The 13,665-nt window shown below is 40.9% G+C and overlaps 1 protein-coding gene across 1 annotated transcript in view; it reads left to right on the top strand.

The window, feature by feature from the left end:
• Positions 1-13,371, top strand: part of BNC1 (basonuclin 1) — a 35,543-nt gene extending 22,172 nt beyond the window's left edge. The window contains 5 exon segments of the mRNA XM_010369626.2: positions 1,053-1,152; positions 2,199-2,434; positions 4,462-5,523; positions 5,525-6,327; positions 11,164-13,371. Coding sequence (XP_010367928.2) covers positions 1,053-1,152; positions 2,199-2,434; positions 4,462-5,523; positions 5,525-6,327; positions 11,164-11,848 — 2,886 coding nt within the window. The 3' untranslated portion in view covers positions 11,849-13,371.
• Positions 13,372-13,665: the final 294 nt, after the last annotated feature.

Below are 13,665 nucleotides of genomic sequence, written 5' to 3'. Positions count from 1 at the left end.
CTTTGAGGAACTCATCTTAAAAATATATGTGAAGCTTTGTGGGTTTTGTTGTTGTTGTTGTTTTGAGAGGGAGTCTTGCTCTGTCTCCCAGGCCAGAGTGCAGTGGCATGATCTCGGCTCACTGCACCCTCGGCCTCCCGGGTTTAAGTGATGCTTCTGCCTCAGCCTCCTGAGTAGCTGGGACTACAGGCGTGCGCCAACACGCCTGGCTAAGTTTTGTATTTTTAGTAGAGACAGGGTTTCACCATATTGGCCAGGCTGGCCTTGAACTCCTGACCTCGTGATCCACCCGCCTTGGCCTCCCAAAGTGCTGGGATTACAGGCATGAACCACCACGCCCAGACAAAGCTTTGTTTTTAGTACTAGAACTTTGTTAGACATGTACCTCTCTATTTTCAATTTCAGCTACATTTTTGTACACTCTGTACCCCCACATAAAACATGACACCATAACATGCAAGGGGCGTTGATGCAAGCCTTGTTCAGCCTGTGTCTGTCTGACAGTCACGTAATTCAGTGAGTGATGTCAGGGAATCATCCTCAGTATAGTCAGCTATTACATGTTCTCAAATCTTATTTGTATTTTCAGCTTCTACCGTATCTGTGGGTGGGGGAAAATAAATTTTATATGTAGATTATTCTCAGTTCAGGTCATTCTCCCTTTTACTTGTTCAAGACAGCTTCTGTATACTTTCCAGAGTTGCTGCTTTGGTCAGCTTAGAAATTTGGTGAAAATATGTTTACCCTTTCTATGACCTTAATAACAGTGCAGGATAATTCATTCTAAACCATAATCTTTTCTTATAAAAAGTTCTGATGTTTAAGCTCATTCTTGAATGTGGAATATCTGTGTAATGTGTTCACGGTCTCCAAGTGCAGGGCTGGCTGCTCATCTTGCCAGAGTACAATGTACACCTCTAGGCCTGGGACATGGTGGGCACATATTGCTCAATAAATGCTGCCGAATGGAGGCATATGTTTTGTGTGAAATACGATGAATGTTTCACACATCACTTATATGCTCCACATACCTGTGTTCTTCTCTTTTTCAGGCTATCAGCTGTACTCTGAACTGTAGTTGCCAAAGTTTCAAACCCGGGAAAATAAACCACCGTCAGTGTGACCAATGCAAGCATGGATGGGTGGCCCACGGTAACTTTGTTTTTCACCCTCTCTTGGCCTGTAGTGTTACAGAGTTATTCAGGAAGTGATTTCGTATCTTAAGAATGACAACTAACTAGTAAACTAGTAAGTTACTAGCATGTCCCAGGTAACAGGCTAAGATTCAAAGAGTCTTGAATCTTAACTACTCTATATGGGAAGTGTCTTATTAACCTCAATCTAAAGATGTAGAAACTAATGCTTCAGTGCTATCCTTCTGTAATGACAGAAATGTTCTGTTCTATCTAATACAGCCTCTAGGCTAGGGTTGCCAGATAAAATACAGAATGCTCAGTTAAATTTAAATTTCAGATAAACAACGATCATATTTTAACCTAGGTATATTCCAATGAATATTTTTAGTATATGTATATTCTACCCATTCATTGTTTATCTCAAATTTACATTTGGATTTAACTGGGCATCTTTTTTTATTTGCCAAATCTGACAACTCTACAGTAGTCACTTGTGGCTACTGAGTACTTGAAATGGGAGTAGTGTAACTGAGGAATGGAGTTTTAAATTTTATTTAATTTTAATGTAATCTAAATGTAAATAGCCATATGTGAATGATGGCTATTACACTGGACAGCGTGGCCTTCAGGAGGTTAATTTGTCAAGCCCCACAACTGGAAAATATAAAGCCCCACAACTAATACTCAAACCCAGATCTCTCAGATTCCCAAAACCAGATTCTTTACCCCCAGACTCTATGCTTCCTGATTATCCATCCTCTTGATTATGCACCTGCCACCTCAGTTTTTACCCCTTTTCCTTATTCCTTTCTTGTTGGTGACTGTTTCTCTCCTTAGCGAGGCCACAAGAAAGGGAGAAAAGTCCCAGGCTAGTTCATTTATTTTAGAAGTTCCTGTAAATAATTTGAAGCTTCATAGCTATTAAGGTATTTAATCATTTGTATATTCATGTATTTTCTGTGGAACAAATAATCGAAAATTAGTCCTAACCTACTTTTTTGGCAGTGTTTCTCTTACAATTAGAACTTTTCTAAATGACATTTCCTCAATTTGATTTTTCAGCTCTAAGTAAGCTCAGGATCCCCTCCATGTATCCAACAAGCCAGGTGGAGATTGTCCAGTCCAATGTGGTGTTTGATATTAGCAGCCTCATGCTCTATGGGACTCAGGCCATCCCCGTTCGCCTAAAAATCCTACTGGACCGGCTCTTCAGTGTGTTGAAGCAAGATGAGGTTCTCCAGATCCTCCATGCCTTGGACTGGACACTTCAGGATTACATCCGTGGATACGTGCTGCAGGTACAGTAACCACGACCATTGTCCTCCTACGGTGTTTTCTGTGCCGATATAACTGACGTAACCCAGTTACCTCCCAATGCTACAGCCCTTGGTGACCATCTTTCCCTTTAATACTTTTCTAATGGCCTAAGCCCCTACCTCATGTTCTTGGGGGAAGTCCAAGGTATCTGTGAAGCTTTAGGAGCATTACATATTCTCTGATTTGGCGTTTACTAAACTACCTTTTCAACAATAAACCATTTGCCCCATTTCAGGTGCTGCCTCCATGTCTTTCATTAGTCCCAGACTACTTACTGACACAAGATGCTGTCTGTATCAGATTTTACTGAGAGTTTGGAATTGAGAAAGGGAACTTAAAGAATCACAAAGCAAACAACTTATAATTTCATAGCACACCTTCCTGTGCTTTAAAGCCTTCTGCCATCTCACTGATGTTCTTCCTTCCTAGGCTCTATTTTTTATGGTATTTCTGTGTTCATGTATGCATTTGCTCATTCTCAATCTCTCTCTCTCTATATATATATGTGTGTGTGTGTGTGTGTGTGTATATACACATCTCCCTCCCTCTTTCCTTCCCTCCCTCCCCACACCCCAGTTTTCTTTTGGCATCTTCATACATTCTCTTCTTTTCTCCAACATTCCAAGCCCTTCATCCTCTCTGTTCTCTTTATTTTACAGAGTAGTTTACCACTGTTCCCAGATCATGCTGTGTGTAGGCTTCATGTTTCATTTCCAAAGAGGCTGTCAAGGTGTTTTTAGAAGCAAAGAACATGTTTCCTGAGATGAAGCATCATTCCTTTAAGATATGAAACAGCTACAGCATTGTATTTTCTTGCCATTACACTAGAAAATGTTAAAGTTTGGTAAAGATTTCAATGAAATGGGAGGCGAACATATTTCCAAGACCAGCATAGATGTCAGTCTTACTAAGGTAGGCCATGTAATTAAAATGAACACTAAAAACAATTTTATAGACCTAGATCCTTTCCCAATAATCTTAAGCGTTAGGCATGTTATCCCCATTTTCCATTCGAAAAACCAGAGGCTCAGAGTGCCTCAAAATCGTGCTGAAAGTCATTTCACTAGTATGTGGCAGACCCAGAATTTGTACTCACTTCTTTTTAACTCAAATGACCATAATCTTTCCCTGTAAAAATGTTTGCTCACCTCTAGTGCAGGACCCCCAGCAGAGTAGAAACAGCCGTTTATGTAGAGTAGCATTATGATCTTACGTTATGACATAGATCAATATTTAATGATCCTAATAATCTTGCTTTCTAGTGTTAGGATTAAAAATATGGAATCAATTACCTTGAACCTCTAGTGCATGAAAAATTTATGATGTTACATTCTTTATCATCTTCAAAACTCTTATAAGCACTGTGAAAAATCTCAGTAGGCCATCAAATACATGTTCTGTGATAAAATATTTATTGTAGTTTTGGGGAAAGTTAGGCCTTGCTAGAGTTTGAAAGATCTCCAACACTCCCGTGTAATTACAGCTGTGCTTTGTGAACGTGCGCAATAGATCAATACAAGTTCATTTGTTCTCTGATGTTAGTTGCTTAGGAAGATTATTAAACTTGCAGCAAATGAATACTTGAGCTGTATCTCGGCTTGATTGTTCCATCTATCCTCTTTAGATAAAGAAGTTACTATTGTTCAAATGATACATATTTTAATTTTAGTAGGGAGAATTATTACATCTAATGCAAAACAAGCAATTGGTCTGAAATGAGGTGAAAAATAATCACTACATTTCCCTGACTTATGCTTGAGTAATGTGATTTTATTTGTCTCTTTTGCACCAATTGTAGGAGTACTGCTAATATTTGTGCAGCTTATGGTCTGCACAAAGCTTCTGATCTGGGAGAGTAGGGTAAGCAGGGACTAAATTCCCTAAAACCCTGCGTTCATCTTTTCCTTATATGCACAAAAGTATCCCATAGTCTAGTGGACTACATTTTTAGAGGAAAGCGTAAAGAGTTGTAAATTAATCACATTTCTAACATCTTGTTTGGGTTTAGGATGCATCAGGAAAGGTGTTGGATCACTGGAGCATCATGACCAGTGAGGAAGAAGTGGCCACCTTGCAGCAGTTCCTTCGTTTTGGAGAGACCAAATCTATAGTTGAACTCATGGCAATTCAAGAGAAAGAAGAGCAATCCATTATCATACCACCTTCCACAGCAAACGTAGATATCAGGGCTTTCATTGAGAGCTGCAGCCACAGGAATTCTAGCCTCCCCACTCCTGTGGACAAAGGAAACCCCAGCAGTATACACCCCTTTGAGAACCTCATAAGCAACATGACTTTCATGCTGCCTTTCCAGTTCTTCAACCCTCTGCCTCCTGCACTGATAGGGTCACTGCCCGAACAATATATGTTGGAGCAGGGTCATGACCAAAGTCAGGACCCCAGACAGGAAGTCCATGGGTCCTTCCCTAACAGCAGCTTCTTAACTTCCAGTTCCACACCATTTCAGGTTGAGAAAGATCAGTGTTTAAACTGTCCAGATGCTATTACTAAAAAAGAAGACAGCACCCATTTAAGTGACTCCAGGTCATATAACATTGTCACTAAGTTTGAAAGGACACAGTTATCCCCTGAGGCCAAAGTGAAGCCTGAGAGGAATAGCCTTGGTACAAAGAAGGGCCGAGTGTTCTGCACTGCATGTGAGAAGACCTTCTATGACAAAGGCACCCTCAAAATCCACTACAATGCTGTCCACCTGAAGATCAAGCATAAGTGCACCATCGAAGGGTGTAACATGGTGTTCAGCTCCCTAAGGAGCCGGAATCGCCATAGCGCCAACCCCAACCCTCGGCTGCACATGCCAATGAACAGAAATAACCGGGACAAAGACCTCAGGAACAGCCTGAACCTGGCCAGCTCTGAGAACTACAAGTGCCCAGGTTTCACAGTGACGTCCCCAGACTGTCGGCCTCCTCTCAGCTACCCTGGTTCAGGAGAGGATTCCAAAGGCCAGCCAGCCTTCCCAAACATTGGGCAAAATGGTGTGCTTTTTCCCAACCTAAAGACAGTCCAGCCAGTCCTTCCTTTCTACCACAGTCCAGCCACACCTGCCTGAGGTAGCAAACACACCTGGGATACTGCCTTCCCTCCCGCTGTTGTCCTCTTCAATCCCAGAACAGCTCGTTTCAAATGAAATGCCATTTGATGCCCTTCCCAAGAAGAAATCCAGGAAGTCCAGTATGCCTATCAAAATAGAGAAAGAAGCTGTGGAAATAGCTAATGAGAAAAGACATAACCTCAGCTCAGATGAAGACATGCCCCTACAGGTGGTCAGTGAAGATGAGCAGGAGGCCTGCAGTCCTCAGTCACACAGAGTATCTGAAGAGCAGCACACACAGTCAGGAAACTTAGGGAAGCCTCTCACTGAAGAAGAGAGGCCCTGCCATCGTGAATCAGTGATTGAGTCCAGTGGAGCCATCAGCCGAACCCCTGAGCAGGCCACACACAATTCAGAGAGGGAGACTGAGCAGACATCATCGTTGATCATGGTGCCAAGGGAGGTCGAGGATAGTGGCCATGAACACTACTTCACACCTGGGATGGAGCCCCAAGTTCCTTTTTCTGACTACATGGAACTGCAGCAGCGCCTGCTGACTGGGGGACTCTTCAGTGCTTTGTCCAACAGGGGAATGGCTTTTCCTTGTCTTGAAGATTCTAAAGAACTGGAGCACATGGGTCAACATGCATTAGCAAGGCAGATAGAAGAAAATCGCTTCCAGTGTGACATCTGCAAGAAGACCTTTAAAAATGCTTGCAGTGTGAAAATGCATCATAAGAATATGCATGTCAAAGAAATGCACACATGCACAGTAGAGGGCTGTAATGCTACCTTTCCCTCCCGCAGGAGCAGAGACAGGTAAGGCATCTGTAGGCAATCATTTTTTCTAAGGCAGTGGCTCTTAAAGTTTAACATACATCAGAATCACCTGGAGAATTGTTAAAACACAGAGTTATGGGCCCCACCCTAGAATTTCCATTTCATTAGGTCTAGGGTGAGGCCTGAGAGTTGGCATTTTTAACAAGTCCCCAGATGATGCTGATGTTACTATTCTGGGGGCCACAGTTTGAGAAACAGTGTTGTATGAATTTTCATATTTCAACATTCATGAATACAAGTTCCCAGATGATGCTGGTGTTACTCTTCTGGGGGCTACAGTTTGATAAACTGTTCTATGAATTTTCATATTTCAACATTCATGAATTTTTACTTCCAAAAACCTAACCTAATTTGGCTGCAAAACCTGACCTGAAGTGATGTGAGGTTATTTGTAATCTTCTTTAATCTCCTTTTGTGTGGATTTATAATATATATATAGTACAGATAGTAATGGATTTATTATAAGGCATTAACAGTGTTTCATTATATGCATCATTCTGCCTCTCTGAAGTCTGAGAAATTCTGAACTCAGAAACATATCCGGCCCCGAGGGTGTGGGATAAGAAATCATGAACTACGGCTGGGCGCGGTGGCTCATGCCTGTAATCCCAGCATTTTAGGAGGCCAAGGCAGGCAGATCACGAGGGCAAGAGATCAAGACCATCCTGGCCAACATGGTGAAACCCCGTCTCTACTAAAAAATATAAAAATTAGCTGGGCGTGGTGGTGTGTGCCTGTAGTCATGTTCCAGCCACTGGGGAGGCTGAGGCAGGAGAATCACTTGAACCCAAGAGGCGGAGATTGCAGTGAGCTGAGATTGCGCCACTGCACTCCAGCCTAGTGACAGAGCGAGATTCCATCTCAAACAAAAGAAAAAAAAGAAAAATATCATGAACTAGTTGTCACATTAGCAGGTTGAGTAAAGCGTAAATAACTATTTGAATAAGAGTGAGAAGGGAGCTTTTTAAATTACCACGATAACATCCCAAAACTTGACTCATTTTCATTTGATAATATGAAATCCATAGAATAAAATATTTTCCTTTATTTCTAGTTACCCAGCTACATTTGAAAGGAAGAATCACTGCTTGATTGAAGGTTTTTTAATTATTAAGATAAAAGAATAAAGGTGATTGGCAGGTTGTTTCAGGGACTATGATTTCTGGTTGAAAGATCCTGAGTTTTCATGACACTCATAGAGGCAAACTGTTTACAAAGACCCCCGCTATAGAGCGTATGTCATCATTGTGGGGATAGCACTGGTGTTACTGTCTTGCTTGTGCTTTTCTTCATGAACTTGAGTCACTTAAGGTGACCACTCTTCAGGTCACCTTCCTCCCCAGCCTATAAATTGGAAGAGCAAGCATACCAAAAGATGGCCCCAGGAGGCTTATGGAAAAGATCAGCTGCCTATCAATGAAATGGAATATGATAAATGCTAAATGGTACACTGAATATTAAAATGCTACATTTGCAGAAACAAGCTTGACTTGAAGCAGTTCAGCACCACCACTTGGTCCAAGTTGTAATGCCCAATTTGTTAAGAGGGTGAAAATGTACAGACTCCCACACACATTCCTGGACAGGGCTCATAAGAACATACTCATTGTCTTTAGCAAAGAGGATAGAGCACAGGAGATATTAGTTAAATGTTTATATTAAATCAGTATATCTACTGATAGGATGTTGAACCAAACCACCAAGGTACCCTAATTAGTGAACCAGTCCTTCTCCAGCCTCCAAGAGGAGGAGTGTTTGTTCGTGAACAAGCTGTTGTTATAAAGAGACAGTCATGTTGGTCATATTATCTTTGATATTTATGATACTGTTCTATCCTACCATATCTACTAAATTAGAAGGCATATTGGATTCAAGATACTTTTTAATTTGATACTTATTTTTTCATAGATTTAATATTTCCTTATGTTCTGACCTATTTGTACTAATAGATCCAAGCCTTCCCCACCACAACAGGAAAGCATCTTGCATTATAAATTAAAACCACGAATTAGTCTAGAGCTTGAAATGCATTTTACCTAGAATCTATGATTTAAGTTACAGTGTTTTAAATTTGACTTTGTGGGCACGTCCAGACCTAACACCATTTCTCTCCGTCAGAGATTGAGAACCACATTCCTGTAGGGACACCTGAGTTCTCTTTGAGCCACTGCTACTGCCAGCAACAGTTACCAAGACCCATCAGGAAGGGACTGGGACAGCACCCTGGATGCCTATTTACCCAGTGAATATTAAGAACTGTCTATGTTAGGTGTTGGGGACATAATCCCTGCCCACAGAGGCCTTCTGTAGTGGAGGAGAAGGCCTTCTGGTACAGGCCTACCTATACCAGAAACAGGTAATTACAGTTGAATGTGATTACTTCTGCAGTGAAGGAAATGTAGGCTATTGTGGGCACATGGGAGGGCACCTTGAGAAGTTAAGGAAAGCTTCCTGGAAGAAGGGATATGTCTACACCAGTAACTCTAAAACGTTTTGGTCTTATAACCCCTTTACAAATACTTAAAACCTAAGGTTACTCAAGAGCTTTTCTTTATTTGGGTTATATCTATCAAAATTTATCATTAGAAATTAAACATTTTTTAATTGTAAAACTTTATATATTAACATGTTTATGAAAAAAAAACTACATTTTCCAAAGCAAAAATTTAGTGAGATGAGTGACTTTGTTTTACATTTTTGTAAATCTCATTAATGTCTGACTTCATAGAAGACAGCTAGGTTCTCATCCTCTGCATATGTTGTGTTGCAAAATCATGTCACGTAGCCTCTGAAAAACTCCACTGTGCACTCATGAGACAAGGTGAAAAAGGCAAATAATATCTTAGTATTATGAAACTCTGACTTCAGGAACCCCCTGAAAGGACCTCAGGGATCACTAGGGGTGCTCAGAACATATTTTGAGAACCACTGGTCTGAACTAATCAAAATAGAAGCCAAGAGGAAGAGTTGGAGGAGAGATGTAGAGGTTGTAGGGTTGAAGGGAAGAGATGGAGACTTGGGCAGTGAGTACAGGATTAGCAGAGTCCTAGAAACCAAAGCCTTGGTACATGATCCAGAGGGTTTTTACAGTTGTTGTAGTTATTGGTCTCAGGGGACATGGCACCTCAGGAAATGTATCTAACCCACTAAGGCTTGAGAGGAGAGAGAGAGCCCACAAGTTGGCCATTAGTATGCATGGAATACTCAGGAGTTGAGTATGAGGCCCAGAGGTTTGCTTTGTTCCGGTAGGGACCTTTCTTTACAAGGTTCCAATAAAAGTGATTGTCTTTCTTTTTAACCACTTGTATTTACTGGAACCTGTATGTCAACCCAGTGTCTGGTTTTCTGCCGACACATACCAGCTTCTTCAACCCAGAATGCTGACATAATCACAGGGCAGAGTTGGAGTTAAGAAGGGCTGCTTGCAAAGTGGGTGATCTGGGAGTATAATTCTGATTATGTCTAGAAAATACGTGTAAGGGAATAGAAGATGGAAGTTGAACAGTAGATTTTGTACATTTTATAAAGCTTCCCACACACATCTTTGGGGATTTAGAAAGTTCAATTTTTAGTTATTTTGGTGAAGGTGTTTTCCCAACTTGACTCTGCCATAAATTCTGATATGTATTGGGGGAGTATTTTCTCTATTTGGAATAATTCTCTCATCACCTTTAAGATTGTAAGCCCCTTGGTAAGGACTGTTTTTGCTTATCAAAAGTTAGCAGAGGATTTCTGAGGAAGACCAACATTGATTTACAAGTTACTTCCAAATGATAATATGACTAAAAGGTGTGTGTCATAATGGATACTCATTATCTGTCCTTCGAGAGTAATCATTGGGTAGAAGATTGGTGGTATGCTTATTCTGCTGCATTTGCAAAACTTCTGTCTGGTATAGGATAGTGAAACATTACAAATATGAACTCAGCTACATACACAAACAATTACAGCCAATCGGATTCTCACCCACACTTGTAGAACTTTTGGGATGAAGTGTATGTCAATGCTCTAGACAAGTACTATCCAATAGAAATACGATGCGAGCCTCATATGAAATTTTAAATATTCTAATAGCCACTGTAAAAAAGAAACCAGATGCAATAAAATTTAATAACATTTAACTTTAGTCAAAATATCCTTTCAACATATGGTACTAGCCATTTTTCAGGTGTTCAGTATCCATATATGGCTAGTGGCTATCATTGGACAGTGCAGCCCCAGAAGGTAATATTTCCTGATTTCATTGAAATAAAGCCCTCTTCTTAGTTCCTTAGAGTTTGTGACCAGTTTTCTCCTGGGATCTCCTGGTTCCAGTGTCCCCGTTAAACTGATCTAGTTGATGTAGTCTAGCCATTCTGGGACACAGACCAGAAACAGGCAATTACAGTTGAATGTGATGACTTCTACAATGAGGGAAGTGCTGCTGTGGGCACATGGGAGGGCACCATGAGAAGTTAATGAAAGCTTCCTGGAAGAAGGGGTATGTCAAACCCGTAGCTCTGAAACAGTGAGCTCATGTAAAGAAAGTACATAAGGTACAGAAAGTACATCAAACAGATAGTGGAAATCAGGATTACATATTCTCAGTTTCCAGACTGTCGACTTTCTTGGTGAACACTAACTTCTGACAAGCAGTGAACAACAGTGGGCCTGTATCCACTAGACAGGTGCTACATCCCATGGGGGCCTACCCCCTTATCATCAGTGCTCCCATACCACATGTTTTTCCTGGTATCTACCAAGTCTCTCCACTCAGAATGATGGCTGTTTCTAAAACAACCCAACCCATTACTAACCATCTTTTCACTCTTGTAGACACAGCTCAAACCTAAACCTCCACCAAAAAGCATTGAGCCAAGAAGCATTGGAGAGCAGTGAAGATCATTTCCGTACAGCTTACCTTCTGAAAGATGTGGCTAAGGAAGCCTATCAGGATGTGGCTTTTACACAGCAAGCCTCCCAGACATCTGTCATCTTCAAAGGAGCAAGTCGAATGGGCAGTCTGGTTTACCCAATAACCCAAGTCCACAGTGCCAACCTGGAGAGCTACAACTCTGGCCCCTTGAGCGAGGGCACCATCCTGGATTTGAGCACTACCTCAAGCATGAAGTCAGAGAGTAGCAGCCATTCTTCCTGGGACTCTGACGGGGTGAGTGAGGAAGGCACTGTGCTTATGGAGGACAGTGATGGGAACTGTGAAGGGTCAAGCCTTGTCCCTGGGGAAGATGAGTACCCCATCTGTGTCCTGATGGAGAAGGCTGACCAGAGCCTTGCTAGCCTGCCTTCTGGGTTGCCCATAACCTGTCATCTCTGCCAAAAGACATACAGTAACAAAGGGACCTTTAGGGCCCACTACAAAACTGTGCACCTCCGGCAGCTCCACAAATGCAAAGTACCAGGCTGCAACACCATGTTTTCGTCTGTTCGCAGTCGAAACAGACACAGCCAGAATCCCAACCTGCACAAAAGCCTGGCCTCATCTCCAAGTCACCTCCAGTAACAAGATGGCAAACTAAGTATGCTCAGATAAGCTTTTTTCGTAATTCAGGAATAAGGTAGTCCATAGAAATGTTTCTGTTTAATATCATTTGGGGTCAGTCTGGCAAAATTATTTGATTTGACTTTATAGTTTTCCACAGCAGAATGAGCAAAAGACAAACCTTGTGGGAAGATGACACTGGGGCAGCCCTTCCTATCATTTTTCTTGGTCCAAGATGTCTTTCACTGATACAAGGAAAACTTGCAGAAATGCAGTTTTTCCCAGATTTGTTTACATGTTCCCTGGGACAGATCCAGGTCTGCAGATCGACACCAGTGGGCCCAGGACCTGGGGGTGGCTTTAAATGAGGCTTGCAGTGTTAAGGGTCTTGGATAAGAAGTGTCCTGGGGAAGAAGACTCACCAGTCCCAAAGATAGCATTTTCAGTTCCTTCTTCAATTAGTTTAAAATCCAGACCTGAGTTTGGAAGACTGACTTTTTGAGACCATCCCTGTATTTGGAGTGGATAATTGTCCCTCCCCTCAGCCCTGCGCCAAAGGTCTCATATGTTACCCCAGGGAGTTCTCAGAGGATTGGGTTGGCCTCTAACATGTTCCTTGTTAATTCTTGTTCTGTAACTCAAGAAGCTAAGGGGAAAATATCTCATGCACTCAAATAATGGTCTTCAATTTAATTTAAAAATATTTTGATAATATTTAATTTGTGCTTATGTGGTGTTTGGTGTGAGTGCAGATATTGCACTGTGTCACCTCTGGATCTCTGCTCAGAAGCAGAACAAGTGATGACCTAAATGTCAAAATCACCGCTCATTTTCATTTGGTGAACTTCAAAGTCTGTTATTTTTGGTCACCTGTGGAATGAATGCAAGCATGATTTTGGCAGGAACATTTGTACATATTCTGCCATAGATAATGTGGTTCTGATGGTTGTTGTGTATTTTCTGTATCACTGGATCCCTCAGTCTTCACCCTTTTATAAATGTTTAAGATTAAGATGAACTTTTGAATTTACTTGGTAGGAAAAAAAGTAGGACATTATTGCCATATTGTATGTCTTAATATTTAACTTATTCTGAAATATATTCCACACTGTTATATACATTTTCCATTGTAGAAAGGAAGTTTAATCAGTCCTGTGGAATGAAACCATCTCCTGAAATTCAGCATTTACAGTATTCTAAAAGCCTGTGTAGTTACAAGGATGTTGATTTTGTATTCAGAATTCAAGTTAACTATCTTTTAAATTCGTGGTTGATGTAAGTAATAAAAAACATTCTTAAAGTTGAGGGTTATAAGACATATTATTTCTGTGGTCTAAAGGTTTAAAAAAAGTCAACAACCTGTTACCAATTATTTCAACATTTTTTGTTTTAATAAATGTGACAACTTAAAACTTGTTTCTATTTAAAGTGAGATGTATCTTTCAACTGTTTTGTTACCCAGCTGTTTAATATTCCAGTTTTCCCAAAGTGAAAAAATTTGTATACAAATGTTTCTATGATTTAATAAAAATATATGACACACCTTTTGTTTTAAAAGGCAAACATTTGTAAAAATGGTTTTGTCATATGGGCTGCGTTTTGTACAAGTGTATATCCTTATGCACACACACAGAGATGCATTATGAATTTGACAGAGCTGAAAACCCTGGAGGGTGGAGGAGAGTCTGGTGGACAGAGAAGAGTGTCAGTAACTACTGACGCATCAAACAAAAATTGCAGAAATTAATGAGTTCAAAAAGAAACAAAGTGGTTACTTCATTGGGAGGAGGATTTGGGTGTGCTGATCTTTTATCAAGAAAAATATAGCCTGGGCCCGG

Source organism: Rhinopithecus roxellana, chromosome 5 (genome assembly GCF_007565055.1).
Source record: "Rhinopithecus roxellana isolate Shanxi Qingling chromosome 5, ASM756505v1, whole genome shotgun sequence".
Lineage (NCBI taxonomy): Eukaryota > Metazoa > Chordata > Mammalia > Primates > Cercopithecidae > Rhinopithecus > Rhinopithecus roxellana.
This window is presented reverse-complemented; position numbering and strand designations above follow the sequence as displayed.